This window comes from Lithobates pipiens, unplaced genomic scaffold (assembly GCF_037356315.1).
Source record: "Lithobates pipiens isolate NorthernLeopardFrog02 unplaced genomic scaffold, aLitPip1_a1.2 Scaffold_28, whole genome shotgun sequence".
In the NCBI taxonomy this organism is placed as follows: Eukaryota; Metazoa; Chordata; class Amphibia; order Anura; family Ranidae; genus Lithobates; species Lithobates pipiens.
The window spans coordinates 87,449,010-87,472,146 of record NW_027507789.1 but is presented as its reverse complement, the minus strand read 5'-3'; the positions used below and the strand labels follow the sequence as shown (position 1 = coordinate 87,472,146).

Below are 23,137 nucleotides of genomic sequence, written 5' to 3'. Positions count from 1 at the left end.
CAAGGCTTCCTTCCACCTCAGCTGAGGCTTCTGATGTCCAACCTGGGCCTTTCAGGCAGAAGCACGTGGAGGAGCCCAGCTTGAGCCATGTATACATTCTTCAAAATATTTGTGTTTGTAAAATTAATGATGTTAAATATATGTTGGTTTTGATCATTAATTTCTGATTCCATAAAGTGTTTTACATATCAATTGACAGTAGTGGCCACAAATGATTGGGACAAGTATGAAAAATATTGGGGTCAGAATGATAGTCTTTTCTTCTTGTTAACATTGAAAACTGTGTGTGACTGATGAACCAAAAACTAAAACTATGTCCTTTTTTCATACACAGGAAAGCCTCAGCCAGGCCATGGAAAGTGGCAGCCAGGAGGTGGGCGGGCCCAGTAGCCTGCCCGAATCGCAGGTCCCTCCCCTCTGCCTTCCACAAAGACGTTCCAGGAAGGAGTAACCTGAAGGAGGCAGCAATTGGCCTATTTCCGAAGGCTACTGCGGACCTCAGAACCACCCCCCCCCCCCCCCCCGTGTTTAGGAGGACTATGCCTACATAACAGCCTGCAAAATTATTATTATTCATGAGATCACGATAAATAATAAAGAAAGACGTTTGTGAGAACTCTGTGTGAATATGAGCAGCAAAACAACATCATTCTTCTAGCATTCTAAAGAAGAAGATAATACGCTGCATTAAACTATTTTAAAAATGTCAGCGTGACGAATGTCCCATCTCCATTACAAACGGTAGTTTTACCAGACCGAGTGATTCCATCTCGTACTTGAATCTGAGCATGCGTGAGTTTTTGCGCATCGGAATTGCATACACACAAACGGATTTTCGGATAGGAACTTTTTCCGCCCAAAAAATTGTGAACCTGCTCCCAATCTTTCCGCCAGCAAAAGTCAGATGGAGCATACACACGATCGCATTTTCCAGCCAAAAGCTCTTATCTGACTTTTGCTGGAGGGAGTTCCGACGGGGCATCAGCCTTTTCAGAGTTGGTGGCGGTTGTCTTCTCTACACATGCGAGTGTTCCCTGTGTGATCCTTGCTGAAGCTATTGGAACTTACCCTCCTTTTTTGGATTCTATTTGAACACTTGTTTTTCACCTATGTGGACCCAATTAGATTTTTGACTCTTTTCTCCCTTTGTGGTTATTCAATTTTTTTGTCACAAGATATACATTTCAGATCACTGCTTATTTACATATCAGTGTGAGATTTACATATTTACATTGCCTTGCGAAAGTATTCGGCCCCCTTGAACTTTTCAACCTTTTGCCACATTTCAGGCTTCAAACAAAGATATAAAATTTAATTTTTTTGTGAAGAGTCACCAACAAGTGGGAAACAATTGTGAAGTGGAACGAAATCTATTGGATAATTTAAACTTTTTTAGCAAATAAAAAACTGAAAAGTGGTGCGTGCAAAATTATTCGGCCCCTTTACTTTCAGTGCAGCAAACTCACTCCAGAAGTTCAGCAAGGATCTCTGTATGATTCAATGTTGTCCTAAATGACTGATGGTGATAAATAGAATCCACCTGTGTGTAATCAAGTCTCTGTATAAATGCACCTGCTCTGTGATAGTCTCAGGGTTCTGTTGAAAGCGTAGAGAGCATCATGAAGACCAAGGAACACACCAGGCAGGTCCGTAATACTGTTGTGGAGAAGTTTAAAGCCGGATTTGGATACAAAAAGATGTCCCAAGCTTTAAACATCCCAAGGAGCACTGTGCAAGCAATCATTTTGAAATGGGAGTATCAGACCACTGCAAATCTACCAAGACCTGGCCGTCCCTCTAAACTTTCAGCTCAGACAAGGAGAAGACTGATCAGAGATTCAGCCAAGAGGCCCATGATCACTCTGGATGAACTGCAGAGAACTACAGCTGAGGTGGGAGAGTCTGTCCATAGGACAACAATCAGTCGTACACTGCACAAATCTGGCCTTTAAGGAAGAGTGGCAAGAAGAAAGCCATTTCTCAAAGATATCCATAAAAAGTCTCGTCTAAAGTTTGCCACAAGCCACCTGGGAGACACACCAAACATGTGGAAGAAGGTGCTCTGGTCAGATGAAACCAAAAATCGAACTTTTTGCCCACAATGCAAAACGATATGTTTGGCGTAAAAGCAACACAGCTCATCACCATCAACACACCATCCCCACTGTTAAACATGGTGGTGGCAGCATCATGGTTTGGGCCTGCTTTTCTTCAGCAGTGACAGGGAAGATAGTTAAAATTGAGGGGGAAGATGGATGCAGACAAATACAGGACCATTCTGGATGAAAACCTATTGGAGTCTGCAAAAGACCTGAAACTGGGACGGAGATTTATCTTCCAACAAGACAATGATCCCAAACATACAGCAAAATCTACAAAGGAATGGTTCACAAATAAACGTATCCAGGTGTTAGAATGGCCAAGTCAAAGTCCAGACCTGAATCCAATCGAGAATCTGTGGAAAGAGCTGAAAACTGCTGTACACAAATGCTCTCCATCCAACCTCACTGAGCTCGAGCTGTTTTGTAAGGAAGAATGTGCAAGAATTTCAGTCTCTCGATGTGCAAAACTGATAGAGACATACCCCAAGCGACTTGCAACTGTAATCGCAGCAAAAGGTGTCTCTACAAAGTATTAACGCAAGGGGGCCGAATAATTTTGCACGCCCCACTTTTCATTTTTTTATTAGTTAAAAAAGTTTCAAAAATCCAATAGATTTCGTTCCACTTCACAATTGTGTCCCACTTGGTGATTCTTCACAAAAAATTTAAATTTTATATCTTTATGTCTGAAGCCTGAAATGTGGCAAAAGGTTGAAAAGTTCAAAGGGGCCGTATACTTTCGCAAGGCACTGTATGTTCATATCTGAATGCTTTTATGGCATTTTGCTGATTCATTACCTTTCAAGGTTTTCACTGGCTGATTTACACACGATTACCATATAGATATACAGATATTGTTCACTTTAGCACTGCACATATCTCTTTAAATTTTGCTAATCAACTTTGTCCCTTGTGCTGGCTGCTTTAAATACTTTTAGGGTATCAGCACGGTATCTCTTTTTACGTCATAGAGATAGATTACTGTGAACAGAACATGTACCATTTACAAGTTGATCGTTCCTTCTATCCTCTGACCTTAGCTTTTATCAGGTCCCATGTGTCTGCTCTCATCTTTCACCTCCACACTGCCAGAAAAATAAAAAAACAATGGGCCCCCCTGCAGGTTTAAGTCATAAAGACATACTATGCACCACATACAAGCACATTATGACTGACTTACCTGTACATGGAGCCATCCAGTGCAGTGCTGTTATGGCTCCCCAGTGTCTTTCTTCTGGGTTTGCAGGCTCTGGTTGTATGAATGGCCAGGGCCGTAATGATGTCACTCCTACACATGCGCACAGGAGCCCTCAGCTCCAGCACAGCGCTCTGAAGATCCAGCAGGGTATGCTGTCCCTTCAGAGCACAGGCATTGGTGACATCACCAAGCTGCACGTTTTGTGGATTTCTCCAAAACAGTGCCAGTTTAGGAGATATTTACTGTAACTATAGGTAAGCCTTATTATAGGCCCATACACATTTAAAAGTGAAATTTAATTACATGTAACATTTATTAATTCCCTTTTAGTATTTTCCGAAACCCCATCTCCAATAGTTGCTGCTCAAATAATTATTGATTATAGAATAGTCCTTCATAAGCTAAAATTTTTTTGGGGGTAGGTTAAGTCATACTTCCCAAATAAACATGTTAGGATCTTACCTGTAAGGAGTACTGTTTGTTCATCCAGTTAGAGGACAAAGGACCTCCCCAACTGTGAATATTCCCCATCCGACCCCAAGCCAAGAATGCTGGGCCAGTGAAAAATTCATTAACTTCTTTTTGAGTCAATCCTAAAGACAAATATACCTATAATAAAAAAAGTTAGAGGCTAAATCCACTTTCATGGAAAAAAAATTTGCAAATAAAAGAAAATGGAATATAAAATATGAGAGAGAGAGAGAGAGAGAGAGAGAGAGAGAGAGAGAGAGAGAGAGAGAGAGAGAGAGAGAGAGAGAGAGAGAGAGAGAGAAAGAGAGAGAAAGAGAGAGAAAGAGAGAGAAAGAGAGAGAAAGAGAGAGAAAGAGAGAGAAAGAGAGAGAAAGAGAGAGAAAGAGAGAGAAAGAGGGAATTGACAAATAAAGCCATATTGCCTGTTATTAAAAATTGTCTTTCCATTTTGCAGCACTGTAATTTTCTATAGAATCCAATACAATATGGCAACATAGAGCTTTCCATACGCAGTTAGTGTATACAAAGCCCCCAGAAATGTAATTTCCTACACGTGCGATGGGCTCACTAATTTTCCCAGAAGTCTGCACGAAGGTACAAGTCAAATTTTAGGCATCCTCTGAAACAAAAATATAATTTTTGGTGGAATACTTCCAAAGGGTTAATCAACAACAATTTGAATGACAATTGCGCGGTCGTGTTACACTGTACCCAAACAAATTTTTTATAATTTTGTTCCCACAAATAGAGCTTTCTTTTGGTGGTATTTGATCACCTCTGCAAAAATTTTTGCGCAACAAATAAAAAAAGACCGAAAAGTTTGAAAAAAAACACAAGTTTTTCTTTGTTTCTGTTAAATTTTTTTGTAAATAAGTATGTTTTCTTCTTCAATGACAGGCACTGATATGGCTGCACTGACGGCACTCATGAGGTGGGACCAATGAGGTGGCACTAACGGGCACTGATAGGTGGCACTGATAATTGGCACAGATGGGCACTGATGGGTGGCATTGCTGAGCATCATGTTATATAATGGTGCCAGTCAGTGCCCATTTGTGGGCAGTGATTGACACAGATTGGGCATCGTTTGCACATGTGGATGGCCATGGGGTACATACCTGGCCATCCACATGTTGCCCCCTTCCCTGGTGGTCCTGGCGGCTCTCCTGGTGGTTTAGTGTGGGCATCCGAGGGGGGGGCCGTGCTGATAATCAGCGCACAACCCCCCTTGTCAGCCGCCAATCGCCTCTCTACTCGCATCTGTCAGACGGGAGTGAGGAAAAGCCGATCAATGGCTTTTCCTGTTGACATTGTGATCAACCGTGATTGGACACAGCTGATCACGTGGTAAAGAGCCTCAGTAGGAGGCTCTTTACCCATGGGCACACAGTGGCTGTTATCCTGAAGGACGTCATATGACGCCCAGTCAGGATGACTGAACCACTGCCCGGTCATCATTTTGCTATAGGCCAGGCAGGAAGTGGTTAATCACTGATTAATAATGAAAAAAGTCACTCCTCAGATTATCTCTGCAGATAAGTTTTTTCTGCAGGAGCAAAACAGGTAAGACAATGCAGCAAAATTTTATTAAAAACCTTGCAATTTACAATACATCGATTACCCAAGTGGAGTCACTCTTTAAAGTGATTGCAATGCTTCAGTTTTTTTTTTTACAAAATAATAAATACGAAATAATAATAAACATGTTATATTTACCTGCTTTGCGCAGATCCCTTCCCTCCTCTTCTGGGATCCCATGCCGGAACTCCCAGCGTCTACTCCCTTTCAATTGCCCCCATAGAAAGCTGTGTGCTTGTGCAGATGCACTCCCAAGCAGGGTTGTGTGCTTTCATAGACAGTCGAGCAAGGCAAATGGGCAGCAGGGATTGGCTGCAGCACCATAAATATTCATGCCGCTCATTTACCTTGCTCCTCTGCTATGTTCCATAACTTTCTGGAAGACAGGGGAGAGCAATCAAACTTGCAGCCTGTGAAACCCATACCAGCCAAAAGAAAATCGACTGTTCCAATGACCACATAGAAACCAAAACGACTACATTTATTTAACGTCCTAGTAACCCAGCTAGGAGGGTGCTACATGTATGTAAACCAAAAACATTTCTTTTCGGTTTTGGATATGAGTGGGGAATTGTTATAAGTCAATATCCCTATTAGTGGCCACTGTCCCTGCATAAAGTAAAAAGAGATCCACAATCTTCTGGCTGTCAAATGGAACAGGAGGTAAGCGGGAACACTTCAAAAAGGGATTTCAAATGCATGAACTGCTAGACTGGCTGCGGGGGGGGGGGGGGGGGGCATTGGCAGCTCATCATCCCTGGAGGTAGGTATAGTGGGGGTGGAGATGGTGTACGGTGTTAGTTCACCTTTACATTTTTTCTGTAGGGGCTCATTTAGACTTGTGATTGGGGGCAGTATAACCCTTGGGTTGAGCTGCATTTTTACCACCCCTCAACCCCATTTTGCTGCAGATGGAGCAACCATGGGCATACACACATGCTGCGGCTGGAATCATACCCAGTTTAACTCTGAACTGACCAATGAGGGCAACCTATTTAAGTGTAGCATTACTCCTGCAGGAGCTGCTGGTAAATTTTAGGTCCTCTGCTCTTTCTCTGGCCCTAGGCAGAACCTCCCTCCCACTGACACTGCCAGAATAAGTTGGCTGGGAACTCCAAGCAGTCTCACAAAGACAGCTCACACTTTTAGAAAATTAGCAGACTGTATTGACAGACCAAAGCAAAAAGGGTAACGCAGAAAATCAGTAGTTCAGTGTCAACATATGGAAAATGGTGCAATACAAATACAATGCAATAAACCCAGGTGTGAAACGTGGATATCAGACCCCTGCCCTTCTTACAGTGTGACAAAAAATTGGCCAATCTCACACTGCACTGTCACTTACGTAACAATGCCACTCTCAGATGCACCCTGTACAAAGATTTTCCAGCTCGTGGGACCACAATCTAGGTGCCAGCAGCCTAAGAACAATTGTCAGTGGGTCAGTTAATTAACCACTTAAGAACCAGGCCTATTTTTCAAATTTGTTGTTAGCAAAATAAAATGATTTATATATACTTTTCTAAGGCTGGATTCACACCTATGTATTAGTGCTTTATGCATTTTGCAGATTTGCACTACAGAACGTGTTCCATAGGAAACCATGATAAATGGACTGTGGCGCAAATCTGCAAAATGCAAAAAGCACAAAAAATGCATAGGTGTGAATCCAGCCTTACACCCTAGAGAATAAAATGGCGGTCGTTACAATACATTTTGTCAAGTGCACTTTTTTGGAAAAAAAAAATTTTTCATTAAAAAAATAAGACAACAGTAAAGTTAACCCAATATTTTTTCATATAGAAACAAAGAAAGGGGCGCCTCTGGGTACAGATTTTCTTAAAAACAATTCATAAATTTATTAAAAAACAAATGGTTTTGCACTCACATATTCCATAAGGAAATACAGACATTGAGATTATGGTCATGTGATTCTTTCCATCATATGGAAATTCCAGTCCACGAATGTCTGCTGCTTCTTTTTAGCATCTCCATTGGTTTTAGTTGAAATTTGCCGGCTACAGTGGACGCAATGTGTGTAGTCTGAAAGCGAGGCTTGGAGCGTTGTGGCGTCAATGACGTCACTTCCTGACGATGCGTTTCCTGAGCGTACAGGTCGTGATGGACAGACGACCGCGCTCTTTCATCAGGCCAATCATGAATAAGAATGGGAACAATGTGTGAATAAAAAGTATCTAGGGATAGGGCGTGGCTAGAATTAATTAGATCATGGAATTGATTTCAAAGGAGTGAATGGAGAGGGGGACGTGGCATCATAGCGGGACGGGTTGCCATGAGAACTAGTAAAAACATGTGAAAGAAATATAACGCAAGGGAAGGAAGGAAAAATGAAAAGGGGGGGGAGAAGGGGAGGAAACTGGGAATTAATTTTATATAAGTTTATCTTGGTAGTACTACTAGATGAGAATCGGAAAGGGAGCCATTGTCATCACAAAAAAAGAAGAAAAAAAAAATACGAATGATAGTAGGAAAAAATAATGATTAAAATAAAAATAAATATAAATCATATCATATAATCATAAATCTAGATATAAGGACAGATTAGGAGATATATCATATTTTGAAAAATGAGAGGGTATATCAGATAGTAGTAACAATTACGGGGAGGGAGTATGTTATTAAGGGATCTATTATTTTAAACAGTTTTCTAGAAATGCACAGAAAACAGAAATGAGTAAAAATAGTAATTAAAGAATATATTTTATAGGAACAAAGGGGGGGAGGGTAAAAATATATATAATAAAGGGATTTTGTTAGAAAATATGTATAATTATTGAAAAAAGAGAAAATTTTGGCGAGAGAATCTAATTTATAGGGCACCTCATCCCAAACTACAGGTTGAAAATGTGGATCTGGGGAAGAGGGGATTATTACGGTGCCTAATAGTGATAAAGTATCACGTAAATTACCAAAATTGCAGACAATTGAATGGAATACATTCCATAAAAGTTTAACATTGAATCTTTATTGAAAGAACAATTGTTCATAAAAATATGTATTCACAAGAATACTACACAAGACACCACAATACAAAAGTTAAAATATTCAGTCTACTCAATTTAGATCGCTGGTCAAGGGAGTCCCAACATGTTTCGCCATTACCATGGCTTCTTCAGTGGAACCATTTTTTTGACCCAAAGGAAGACGAATAGCAACTAGAGATAGTAATAGATAACAAATGATTATTTTACAAATAGTGAATAAGTGAATACCGCCCGTTACCCTAACCAAGGTAATTTGTATAGATTAACAATCAGTATAAAAAGTAAGCACAAAAGAAGTACATTTAAATTTAGTGACAGAATATTGATCATACTTGGATTAAATATGTACCCCTGGCTCATCCACAGGCCCACAATCGATGAAACTATCCCAAAAAGGGGAGAAAGGAATGGAACATCCAGCCCTAGGTTTCACCTATGGTGACTGCAGGGGGTAGAGGAGAAGCCGATCAACATAAATTATAAATAAGGAGATCAAATGATGAAAATAAAAATAAAATTTAAATGATGGCATGCAGGAGAAGTATATACCTCATACATACCATACAGAATTAATGTAGAGAACTACGTATCGGGGACGCCAGAAATTTAAAAGAAGTTTATGGTAAAGAGGACACACAGTCAAGCAACCTGGATGCACACAAAAAAGATATGCATAGAGTACCTCAAGGGCATGACCGTAAAAAAGCGGACATCTTAAAAAGAATAGAAGAGCTGAAAATGAAATAGATAGTTTATAAATAAGCTTACCTGAACCCTAATTAGAGGCATTTTAGTGTGTTCACCAATCGGGGGCAGTAGTTGGTATCCAACAGGAAAGCCTAGCCTAAACAAGGCTAAATAGTAAGCAAACTGCTTAATAATAGGACCCCTAATGTTACAAAGAGAGAAGATATATATATATATATATATATATATATATATATATATATATATATATAAGCACAAATTGTAATGGAGCAACTACAAGGAAGGCTAGAGAGGTGTGAATCGCAATCAGCCAAGCCTTAAGACTAACCTTATCTGCATGTGCAGTGCAAGACAGCGTCCCTAGAGAGCCAGCAACCAGCCTATAGCTGGAGGGTCTTACATACCCCCCACTCAGTAAGCGGTTGAGCGTGGGCGCCAGCGGAATGTGAATCAGCGTCACACCGCGCGAGCGCCGACAGAGAGCGGGCCAAGCACTCTCTGTGCGGCCGCTCGCTCCATGTCCTAGGCCTACAGTCCCCAGAGTGCTTAGTGGCTGGCAGTGCGTCATCACAGCAATGTGTAGGATGCGAGTACCAGTGATGACAATGCGGGGCAAACTCAGGTGGAATGATCCGGAGTAGAAATACCGGATGGGGGGATGGATAGGGGAGTTGACACAGAACGAGCGTAGGTAAAACAGAAGGTGCTATAACGGGCGCTGTTTCCACAGTACAGAGCCCGGGGCGTCCATACAGGCATCGTAAGGCAAAAGACCGAGCTGGTTCACCCAGAGGGAAATACATCAAACGAGACACAGCCAGGGGCAGCAGAAAAAACAAAAACAATATGGTCAGACAGTAAATACTGAAAATGTCAAAATACTCAAGTATCGAATAGAGCGGTTCTACCAAACTATCAAGGGAAGGTCAGGCGGTATTCTATAAAAAAAAGTCTATAGTGTGTCTATATATATAAGTGAACAGGGTGGGCTGCGCTAAAAACAAAAAATCTATGTCTAAAGTCTAGTCAAAAAAATTCAATAATCATAAAAAGCAATTTTTAGTGAAAACATTTTTTTTTTTACAAATGATGGAATTGTATAAGTGAATAATGCCTTATCATCATACCAATAAAAATTATTATAGGTGAAAAATTGAATTATAAAACAAAACCAATAATGAAATTAGCAGAAATGATATACCCCTAATGTGTAAATCATATACAATAAAGGGAAAAATGAGCCCACACACCAATCAGATAATTCAAGTGAGTAAACTGGAAAAAACAAAAAATGTTTTCAAAAACAACAAAAAATTGTATATATTGAGACAAAAAATTGTCCAAAAAGTAATATAGTGTTGCTTCCTCCAAGGTGATATTAAGGTGTAGGAAACCCACAAAGTCCTGTGTGTAAAAACATTCCAAACAATCCTCCACCAGTGAGTAGGGGGGCCGCTTACCAGAGTTTTAGATCCCAGTGTTAGTGAGATCAACAAAGCCACAGCACAGAAGTTCTGGATGAACCGTCACAGGCACCACACTGCTCTTGTATCCAATACGAAGCCTCCAGTCAGGAAACGAGGGCATCGTGGATCATATGGAAAAATTCAAAAAGGCACTCGCATAGCGTAAAACCACTTACGTCAGAACGCCTACCTCCCGCGTTCTACGCCCAACTAGGAAGTGCGGGCGGCATACGAGTCCGGCCGGCTCGTTTTTTTATATACGATAGTTTTCTTCTATGTACATGTGAGTGCAATATTTTATATTTTACTTTATTAAAACTAAGTGGTTTTACGCTATGCGAGTGCCTTTTTGAATTTTTCCATATGATCCACGATACCCTCGTTTCCTGACTGGAGGCTTCGTATTGGATACAAGAGCAGTGTGGTGCCTGTGATGGTTCATCCAGAACTTCTGTGCTGTGGCTTTGTTGATCTCACTAACACTGGGATCTAAAACTCTGGTAAGCGGCCCCCCTACTCACTGGTGGAGGATTGTTTGGAATGTTTTTACACACAGGACTTTGTGGGTTTCCTACACCTTAATATCACCTTGGAGGAAGCAACACTATATTACTTTTTGGACAATTTTTTGTCTCAATATATACAATTTTTTGTTGTTTTTGAAAACATTTTTTGTTTTTTCCAGTTTACTCACTTGAATTATCTGATTGGTGTGTGGGCTCATTTTTCCCTTTATTGTATATGATTTACACATTAGGGGTATATCATTTCTGCTAATTTCATTATTGGTTTTGTTTTATCATTCAATTTTTCACCTATAATAATTTTTATTGGTATGATGATAAGGCATTATTCACTTATACAATTCCATCATTTGTAAAAAAAAAAAATTTTTCACTAAAAATTGCTTTTTATGATTATTGAATTTTTTTGACTAGACTTTAGACATAGATTTTTTGTTTTTAGCGCAGCCCACCCTGTTCACTTATTTAGTTTGCTATCGGAGTATTACGATTAGGGTTGCCGCTTATAGGGTAGTTATTATCTAATTTTTTGTTTGAATAGCGCGGTTTACTCTTTATACCGTATATATATATATATATATATATATATATATATATATATATATATATATATATATATATTTAAAAAAAAACATAATGTTTACATTAACATAATAGAAACAAAAGGAAATAAATAATCAAAAACAACCAGAAAATTAAATCAAATTGTAGTATACACAATATATATCATGAATAAATATGTTATTTAGCAAACAATTTATTACAATGCTATTATAACATAGAAACCAGAAAATTATAAAAAAAAAAAAAAAAAGGGGGGGGGCCCACACACCACCACTCCAAGGAGCCTGCAACAAACATGGCGGACATTCAAGTCGGGCCGGACTTGAATGTAAGCCAGACAAATTATTATAAGAAAATGTTAAAATGTAATATATTCATTCAAGCCAGGGTACTGAGTGGAATCCAAATTGTATATCCATTTAGTTTTGAGTTGTAGTAGGGTGGAGTCTATTTCCCCGCCTCGAGCATGCATCGGTACATGCTCAAGGACGGAGAAATGTACCACTGATATATTGAAATACTTCTGAATTGTCTGATCTGCCAAGAGGAGAGGCCAATACTTGGAAATAATTTCTTTCATTTGGGAATGTTGTCTGGAATACTGAGTAATTATCCGAATAGGTTGGTCAGTGGACGGGGTATTTTTGGGGAAAATAAGATCAATTCGATTGAGATTGACCACTTTATTGAAGGTGCGTTTTAAAAACGACTTGCTATAACCTCGCTGATAAAGTCTAATGAATAGATCCCCCGCAGCCTGGTAAAAGTCAGTGTCCAAAGTACAGTTTAGTCAAAGACGAAGGTACTAACTAGAAGGAATACTATTTACTAATGGTTGAGGATGGGCACTTGAAGCATGCAAAATAGTGTTTCCTGCTGATGGTTTACGATACAGAGATGAGTTAAGTCTACCCTCATCATCAATCAGAATCTGCAGGTCCAAAAATTCAATCTGAGATTGACTATACTTCATAGTGAAGCCCAGATTTAAACTATTGTTAGACAGTTCATCAAAAAACAACTTCAACTCGTCAATGGTTCCTGTCCAAAATAGAAGGACATCGTCAATATAGCGATGCCAGCCCAAGAGATGTCTAGTCATATTCGATAGCCGGTCATCAGAAAAGATGACCCTTTCCCACCCCCCCCAGGTACAGGTTGGCATAGGAAGGGGCACATTTAGTCTCCATTGCCACGCCCTGCACCTGGAGGAAGTGGGAAGAGTCAAACAAAAAAAAAGTTATGAGTCAAAATTAATTTCAAAAGTTGAAGAACAAATCCACCATATGCCTCAAAGGCCGAGCCTCGTTCACTTAATTGAGCTTGAATGACTTCAAGTCCTTTTTCATGTGGGATGGAGTTGTATAAACATTCAACATCCAAAGCCACCAGCCAAGTGTTCTGAGGCAGTTGTTTGCCCTCTAGAGTGCGTAATAGGTCAATAGTATCCCTAACGTAAGAAGATGGGGAAAGTACGTGTGGAAAAAGATATTTGTCAACAAGTGCACTGGCATTCTCCGTTAGTCCCTGACAACCAGAGACTACTGGTCTGCCTGGCGGGCTGGTCATAGATTTATGCAATTCAGGCAAAGAATAAAAAGTAGGAACTTTAGGGTACTTAACATTAAGATATTTCCAAGTATTCAGATCTATAGTGCCGAATTGATAGGCCTTGAAGATCAATTGATAATATTGTGCATTGGAATTATCCACAAATGATTTCGAGACAGGGCGGTACCATTGTCTGTTGCCAAGGATGTCGAGGCACTTGTTTCTATATGCCCCAGCATCCATGACACATATTCCCTCCCTTGTCCGCAGTATATATATTAGGGATGCACCGAAATTTCAGCCGCCGAAACATATGGGCCGAAAATGCCCTTTTCGGCAATTTTCCTGAAAGGAAAAAAAGGCCGATAATTGAACCGAAAATGGGGCGGGCCTGGGGCGGAACCGCCCCTGGTGGGGGGGTTATAGCGCAGGAGAGCGACCGCCGTCTGGATGAATAGAGCGCCGGGAACATCACAGCTTTAATTTCAATTGTTGTGTGTTCCCCGTTGTGCGCCGTCACACACATCCCCCCCCCTTGTCCGGGGAACTTTGATACCGTGTTTCCCCGAAAGTAAGACAGTGTCTTACTTTCTTTTTATCCCCAAAAGCCCCACTATGTCTTACTTTCGGAGTATGTCTTATATTGGAAAAAAAATCCCAGCATGCAGAGCTGCACTGCGCTACAGAAGAGGACTACAAGTCCCAGCAAGCAAGGCTGCACTGCATTACAGAGGACTACAAGTCCCAGCATGCAAGGCTGCACTGTACTACAGAGGAGGCCTACAAGTCCCAGCATGCAAGGCTGCACTATGGAGGACTACAAGTCCAAGCATACAAAGCTGCTATGCTCAGCAGAGGAGAACTGTAAGCCCACACAGCCCGGTATGTTGGGACTTGTAGTCCTCCTCAGCTGCATCTTGCGGTTACATAATAAGAGCTGCAGAGAATCTCTTCACCCCCCCTCTCCCCCCTTGGTCTCTCTCTGTATGACCAGCACTGACCTGTACCGGGAGGACACCTGTCGGCAGTGATCCGGGACCTGGCGCAATAATCCCCTTCTCTGTGGTTGCGTCGCGCCGTTCTGATCAGTCTCGGGCAGCGGCTGTCACTCACAGCCGAGCAGAGTGAAGCCACCTCCCCCTCCTCTTGTATGGCTACACTGTGCTGTGTATGGAGGAGGAGGGGGAGGCGGCTTCAGTGAAGCCGCCTCCCCCTCCTCCTTCATGGACAGCACTGCCCGAGACTGATCAGAACGGCGCTGTCTCTTCAGTCGGAGGGGGAGGGCGCTGGCCTGGCACCCCCCCAGGATGTGGCACCCGGTGCAGCCCGCACCCCCCGCCCCACTCTTAGTACGCCACTGGAGGCGGCAATACCCCCGTGTTTCCCCGAAAGTAAGACATATGTCTTACTTTCGGGGGAAGGTTTATATTAGCCGACCCCTCTGAAACTCCCGATACGTCTTACAATCGGGGGTGTCTTACTATTGGGGAAACACGGTAGACAGATCACCTGTCCAGATTGGATGGGTGATTTGTCTATCAAAGTGCCTGGACAAGGGGGAGGGGCTGTGTGTGACGACACGCGACGGGGAACACACAGCTATTGAAATTAAAGCTGTGATGTTCCCGGCGCTCTATTCAACCAGACGGCTCTCTTCACTGCACAGGGGCATCGCTGGCTGCATCACTGGGGGGGCATCGCTAGCTGCATCACTGGGGGGGCATCGCTGGCTGCACTTATCTCTTTTATCATGTCGCCAGTCTCTGACCACCTCCTGTACCATGTCGCCAGTCTCTGACCACCTCCTGTACCATGTCACCAGTCTCTGACCACCTCCTGTACCATGTCACCAGTCTCTGACCACCTCCTGTACCATGTCGCCAGTCTCTGACCACCTCCTGTACCATGTCGCCAGTCTCTGACCACCTCCTGTACCATGTCGCCAGTCTCTGACCACCTCCTGTACCATGTCGCCAGTCTCTGACCACCTCCTGTACCATGTCCCCAGTCTCTGACCACCTCCTGTACCATGTCCCCAGTCTCTGACCACCTCCTGTACCATGTCCCCAGTCTCTGACCACCTCCTGTACCATGTCCCCAGTCTCTGACCACCTCCTGTACCATGTCCCCAGTCTCTGACCACCTCCTGTACCATGTCCCCAGTCTCTGACCACCTCCTGTACCATGTCCCCAGTCCCTGACCACCTCCTGTACCATGTCCCCAGTCTCTGACCACCTCCTGTACCATGTCCCCAGTCTCTGACCACCTCCTGTACCATGTCCCCAGTCTCTGACCACCTCCTGTATAAAAATATTTTTAAAAAACAGTCATTTTCAGTATCGGTGCTGTTTCGGTATCGGTTTTCGGCCTAGTGTATTTTTCATTTTCGGTATCGGTTTCGGCACCAAAAAACCCATTCGGTGCATCCCTAATATATATATACTACACAAGACACCACAATACAAAAGATAAAATACTCAGTCTACTCAATTTAGATCGCTGGTCAAGAGAGTCCCAAACCTGCAGAGCTGTTTGTTTCAAATGATTTCTATTATAATTAAAGAATATAAAACTGAATTGGAACAACTTGATCTTCTGATTAATAGTTGGTATGATGAAAACAATATCTTAGTTGATCCTCAACGGTTCACTGTGCGAGAAAATAAATTACGAACACATTTGGAATATTACACTCGGGACCTTATCAATGTAAAAGAAGCTAAATTCCTTTGGGATAAATCGGCATATGATAACAACTATGGATATAAATGGCATGACAGTAATTCTTTTTTAATAAGAAAAAGTCCTCTACTTCTAATGTACCTGACACAGATAATATGCCTAATACTGTTCCTTCTTTCTCCTCTAGCACTTCTACCTCCTATAGAGATATATCTCAAGAAAGGATTCCAAAGAAAAGGAAGGGGGACCGTTTGGACACATCCACCAGCCCATCACCCCATACGTCTGGTACGGCACAGCGACCTCTTACAGTTCGTCCTAAACCTTTTAATTCACAGGTTCCCACTCCTTTGCCCTCAACGAGCTCCCGTTCAGGTTCAGTTTCACATCCCTCTACACAACTCGCACCGGCTACACCAGCACATCCTTCACTTCCCCCCAATACTCAACCTGCCTCCATTATTCGGAGAGTGAGTGAACCCACATTCTCCTCCATGTTTCCTTCTAGCACTCAATCTATTGATCCACGTATCGCACCTATTTATTTAGTTCACACTCCGGAATCCAAAACGCACCACGCACTCCCACTGTGTGACTCCCACTCCCCCCCACCGTCCCAATCGACCAAACACTAGAACTGGAGGTGGTAAATCTGTCCTCGCCCTCTCTGACTGTGGAACAAACTCAAGTACTCAAGTTAGGTTTGACCTTTTGTCCTTCCGGGAATCTTTATAGATTCCAATTTGTGAAAGACATACATTTGCTAGGAGACTATTATTTAAAGTTTTGTATGATAAGCCCCGAAACATGTTAGACTCAGAATCCACGCCCCCTGAACTTTCTTCCAATGAATGTCGAGCCATGGACGATTTGATGTCCTTATGGGGGGATGGTCACACGGATGCAGACGACCTACCTGAGCCTGTTGTGCCGCAGGTCCTGGTCCCTGGTGTCTCCTCCCCCGCCCCCCCCAGCATCATTTAAACCCAAATCCAAATCCTTTACCTTACTACAGACTAATCCCAACATTTGGGCTTTTGTACAACAAATTACACTAGAAATTAAGAATCTTCAACTGGATGAACATGAACCATTTAATCTATCCCTCAAACACCGTCAAGCCCTTAGAGACCTTCAAAATAATTCTGATTTGGTGATTAAGCCTGCGGACAAGGGAGGGAATGTCTGTGTCATGGATACCGGGGCATATAGAAACATGTACCTCGACATCCTTGGCAACAGACAATGGTACCGCCCTGTCTCTAAATCATTTGTGGATAATTCCAATGCACAATATTATCAATTGATCTTTAAGGCCTATCAGTTAGGCACTATAGATCTGAATACTTGGAAATATCTTAACGTTAAGTACCCTAAAGTTCCTACTTTTTATTCTTTGCCTAAATTGCATAAATCTATGACCAGCCCGCCAGGCAGACCAATAGTCTCTGGTTGCCAGGGACTAACGGAGAATGCCAGTGCACTTGTTGACAAATATCTTTTTCCACACGTACTTTCCCCATCTTCTTACGTTAGGGATACTATTGACCTATTACGCACTCTAGAGGGCAAACAACTGCCTCAGAACACCTGGCTGGTGGCTTTGGATGTTGAATGTTTATACAACTCCATCCCACATGAAAAAGGACTTGAAGTCATTCAAACTCAATTAAGTGAACGAGACTAGGCCTTTGAGGCATATGGTGGATTTGTTCTTCAACTTTTGAAATTAATTTTGACTCATAACTTTTTTTTGACTCTTCCCACTTCCTCCAAGTGCAGGGCGTGGCAATGGGCACTAAATGTGCCCCTTCCTACGCCAACCTGTACCTGGGGGGGTGGTAAAGGGTCATCTTTTCTGATGACCGGCTATCGAATTTGACTAGACATATCTTGGGCTGGCATCGCTATATTGACGATGTCCTTCTATTTTGGACAGGAACCATTGACGAGTTGAAGTTGTTTTTTGATGAACTGTCTAACAATAGTTTAAATCTGGGCTTCACTATGAAGTATAGTCAATCTCAGATTGAATTTTTGGACCTGCAGATTCTGATGATGAGTGTAGACTTAACTCATCTCTGTATCGTAAACCATCAGCAGTAAACACCATTTTGCATGCTTCAAGTGCCCATCCTCAACCATTACTAAATAGTATTCCTTATAGTCAGTACCTTTGTCGAAACTGTACTTTGGACACTGACTTACCAGGCTGCGGGGGATCTATTCATTAGACTCCATCAGCGAGGTTATAGCACGTCGCTTTTAATACGCACCTTCAATAAAGTGGTCAATCTCAATCGAACTGATCTTATTTTCCCCAAAAAAACCCTGTCCACTGACCAACCTATTCGGATAATTACTCAGTATTCCAAACAACATTCCCAAATGAAAGAAATTATTTCCAAGCATTGGCCTCTCCTCTTGGCAGATCAGACAATTCAGAAGTATATCAAGCCTTATCCTCAACTCACTTATCGCAGATCTCCATCCATGAAGGATTGATTGGTTACCAGTCATTTTACGTTTAATCGTCAAACCAGACCCACCAGAAGGGGTACCTTCTCCTGTGGGTCTTGTGATGTCTGTCAATTTATTTCTAACTCTTATGTCCCTTTACCAAATGGATCTCAACATGCCATTAAATATCATGTAAGGCCGCGTACACACGGGCGGACTGTTCGCCCAACTTTGTTCGTCAAACAATCCGACAAACAGTCCGCTCAAAATTTGCATGAACGGACTTGACCACACACGATGAACGAACAGTCCGCTGAAAGCGTGCGCGATGACGTGAACGGCACGTACGACGGGACGAAATATACGACGTCCAATACACTGCAATGCAACCTTCGCCGTGTAAATCCTTTCTGAGCATGCGCGAAACTTAGTTTGTCGAACAAGCCTACACACGAGCGGACTGTCCGCTCAAACCAAGTTTCAGTGGACTGTCTTACGGGAATTGCGAAAAACTTTGTTCGTCAGACTGTCCGCTGAAACTGTCCGCTGAAGCCCACACACGAGCGGACTGTCCGCTGAAACACTGTTCAGCGGACAAAGTTGGGCGAACAGTCCGCCCGTGTGTACGCGGCCTTACTTGTAAAACTAATGGGATAGTTTATCTGGCCCAATGTTCGTGTGGATGCTTCTACAAATCGGTAAAACGAAACACCCTTTTTTTAAACGCATTAGAGACCATATGTCCCCTCTTTTGAAACGTCAATGCACTACTGCACTTAATAGACATATTGGCCACCACCATAATTTTAATGCAAAAGTGGTACATTTCTCCTCCCTTGAGCATGTACCAATGCATGTTCGAGGCGGGGAAATAGACTCCACCCTACTACAACTCAAAACTAAATGGATATACAATTTGGATGCTACTCAGTACCCTGGCTTGAATGAATATATTACATTTTAACATTTTTTATAATAATTTGTCTGGCTTACATTCAAGTCTGGCCCGACTTAAATGTCCGCCATGCTTGCTGCAGGCTCCTTGGAGTGGTGGTGTGTCAGGCCCCCTTTTTTTTTCTCTATAATTTTCTGGTTTCTATGTTATTATAATAATTGCATTGTAATAAATTGTGTTTGTTAAACAACATTTATTCATGATATATATTGTGTATACTACAATTTGATAAAATTTTCTGATTATTTTTGATTATTTCCTTTTGTTTCTATTATGTTAATGTAAACATTATGTTTTTTTTTCCTTTTTCTATATATAGACACACTATAGACTTTTTTTACCGCCTGACCTTCCCTTGATAGTTTGGTAGAACCGCTCTATTCGATACTTGAGTATTTTGACGTTTTCAGTATTTACTGTCTGACCATATTGTTTTTGTTTTTTCTGCTGCTCCTGGCTTGTCTTCCTGTGTCTCGTTTGATGATGTATTTCCCTCTGGGTGAACCAGCTCAGTCTTTTACCTTACGGTGCCTGTATGGACGCCCCGGGCTCTGTACTGTGGAAACAGCACCTGTTATGGCACTTTCTGTTTTACCTACGCTCGATCTGTGTCAACTCCCCTATCCATCCCCCCATCCGGTATTTCTACTCCGGATCATTCCACCTGAGTTTGCCCCGCATTTTGATCACTGGCACTCGCATCCTACACATTGCTGTGATGACGTACTGCCAGCCGCTAAGCATTCTGGGGACTGTAGGCCTAGGACATGGAGTGAGCGGCCGCACAGAGAGTGATTGATCCGCTCTGTTGGCGCATGCACGGTGTGATGCTGACGTCACACGCCGCTGGCGCCCACGCTCGAGCGCTTATTGAGTGGGGGTATATAAGACCCTGCAGCTATAGGCTGGTTGCTGGCTTTCTGGGGACGCTGTCTTGCACTGCACATGCAGATAAGGTTAGTCTTAAGGCTTGGCTGATTGCGATCCACACCTCTCTAGCCTTCCTTGTAGTTGCTCCATTACAATTTGTGCATATTATATTATATATATATATATATATATATATATATATATATATATATATATATATATATATCTTCTCTCTTTGTAACATTAGGGGCCCTATTATTAAGCAGTTTGCTTACTATTTAGCCTTGTTTAGGCTAGGCTTTCCTGTTGGATACCAACTACTGCCCCCGATTGGTGAACACACTAAAATACCTCTAATTATTGTTCAGGTAAGCTTATTTATAAACTATTTCATTTTCAGCTCTTCTATTCTTTTTAACCACTTTCAGACCGGACCATTTTGCTGGTCAATGACCAGAGGTCTTTTTACAATTTGGCACTGCGCTGCTTTAACTGGTAATTGCGCGGTCATGCAATGTTGTACCCAAACGAAATTTGCGTCCTTTTTTTCCCACAAATAGAGCTTTCTTTTAAAGGTATTTGACTGACTCTGCGATTTTTATTTTTTGCGATATAAACGTAAAAAGACCGCAAATTTTGAAAAAAAATGATATTTTCTACTTTTTGTTATTAGAAAAATCCAATAAACTCAATTTTAGTCATACATTTAGGCCAAAATGTATTCAGCCACGTTTTTGGTAAAAAAAAAAGTCAATAACTGTATATTTATTGGTTTGCGCAAAAGTTGTCACATCTACAAACTAAGGTACATTTTCTGGAATTTACACAGCTTTTAGTTTATGACTGCCTATCTCATTTCTTGAGGTGCTAAAATGGCAGGGCAGTACAAAACCCCCCCAAATGACCCCATTTTGGAAAGTAGACACCCTAAGGAAATTGATAAGAGGCATGTTGAGCCCATTGAATATTTTATTTTTTTGCCTCAAGCGATTGAATGACAAAAAAAAAATTATTATTTTTTTTTTTTTTTTACACAAAGTTGTCACTAAATGATATATTGCTCACACATGCCATGGTTATATGTGGAATTGTACCCCAAAATACATTCTGCTGCTTCTCCTGAGTACGGGGATACCACATGTGGTCGACTTTTTGGAAGCCTAGCAGCGTACGGGGCCCCGAAAGCCAAGCACCGCCTTCAGGATTTCTAAGGGCATACATTTGTAATTTCACTCCTCACTACCTATTACAGTTTTGAAGGCCATAAAATGCCAAGATGGCACAAACCCCCCCCCCCCCCCCCCAAATGACCCCATTTTAGAAAGTAGACACCCCAAGCTATTTGCTGAGAGGCATGTTGAGTCCATGGAATATTTTATATTTTGCCACAAGTTGCGGGAAAATTACAAACTTTTTATTTTATTTTATTTTTTCACAAAGTTGTCACTAAATGATATATTGCTCACGCATGCCATGGGCATATGTGAAATGACACCCCAAAATAAATTCTGCTGCTTCTCCTGAGTACGGGGATACCACATGTGTGGGATTTTTTTGGGAGCCTAGCTGAGTACGGGGCCCCGAAAGCCAAGCACCGCCTTCAGGATTTCTTAGGGCATACATTTGTAATTTCACTCCTCACTACCTATCACAGTTTTGAAGGCCATAAAATGCCAAGATGGCACAAAACCCCCACAAATGACCCCATTTTAGAAAGTAGACACCCCAAGCTATTTACTGAGAGGCATGTTGAGTCCATGGAATATTTTATATTTTGCCACAAGTTGCGGGAAAATTACAAACTTTTATTTATTTTTTAATTTTTTTCACAAAGTTGTCACTAAATGATATATTGCTCACACATGCCAGGGGCATATGTGAAATGACACCCCAAAATAAATTCTGCTGCTTCTTTTTGGGAGCCTAGTCGCGTACAGGGCCCCGAAAACCAAGCACCGCCTTCAGGATTTCTAAGGGTGTAAATTTTTGATTTCACTCCTCACTACCTATCACAGTTTCGAAGGCAATAAAATGCCAAAATAGCACAAAGCCCCCCAAAATGACCCCATTTTGGAAAGTAGACACCCCAAGCTATTTGCCGAGAGGCATGGTGAGTATTTTGCAGCTCTCATTTGTTTTTGAAAATGAAGAAAAAAAAATAATGTATATTTTTTTTCTTTTTTTCAATTTTCAAAACTTTGTGACAAAAATGAAGGTCTGCAAAATACTCACCATACCTCTCGGCAAATAGCTTGGGGTGTCTCCTTTCCAAAATGGGGTCACTTGGGGGGATTTTGTGCTATCTGGGCATTCCATGGCCTCCGAAACTGTGATAGGCAGTGAGGAATGAAATCAAAAATTTACACCCTTAGAAAGCCTGAAGGTGGTGCTTGGATTTTGGGGTACCGTACGCGGTTAGGCTCCCAAAAGCCATCACACTTGTGGTATCCCCGTACTCAGGAGAAGCAGCAGAATGTATTTTGGGGTGTCATTTTACATATAACCATGGCATGTTTGAGCAATATATCATTTAATGACAACTTTGTGCAAAAAAAAATAATAATAATAATGTCTTTTTTCCACAACTTTTGTCAAAATATAAAATATTCCATGACTCGACATGCCTCTCAGCAAATAGCTTGGGGTGTCTACTTTCTAAAATGGGGTCATTTGGGGGGGGTTTTGAACTGTCCTATGCACAACATTTAGAAGCTTATGTCACACATCACCCACTCTTCTAACCACTTGAAGAAAAAGCCCTTTCTGACACTTTTTGTTTACATGAAAAAATATTTTTTTTTGCAAGAAAATTACTTTGAACTCCCAAACATGAAGTGTTTTTTTAAAGCAAAAGCCCTACCGATTAAAATGGTGGGCGTTTCATTTTTTTCTTTACACGGTATTTGCGCAGCGATTTTTCAAACGCATTTTTTGGGGGAAAAAAAAACACACTTTTTTTATTTTAATGCACTAAAAATCACTATATTGCCCAAATGTTTGAT

At 41.6% G+C, this 23,137-nt stretch overlaps 1 protein-coding gene across 1 annotated transcript in view; it reads right to left on the bottom strand.

Moving 5' to 3' along the window:
- Positions 1-23,137, bottom strand: part of NAGLU (N-acetyl-alpha-glucosaminidase) — a 307,925-nt gene that overhangs the window by 111,020 nt on the left and 173,768 nt on the right. Inside the window, exon 3 of the mRNA XM_077459463.1 lies at positions 3,763-3,909. Within this exon, the coding sequence (XP_077315589.1) occupies positions 3,763-3,909 (147 nt within the window). The remainder of the gene's footprint in view (positions 1-3,762; positions 3,910-23,137) is intronic.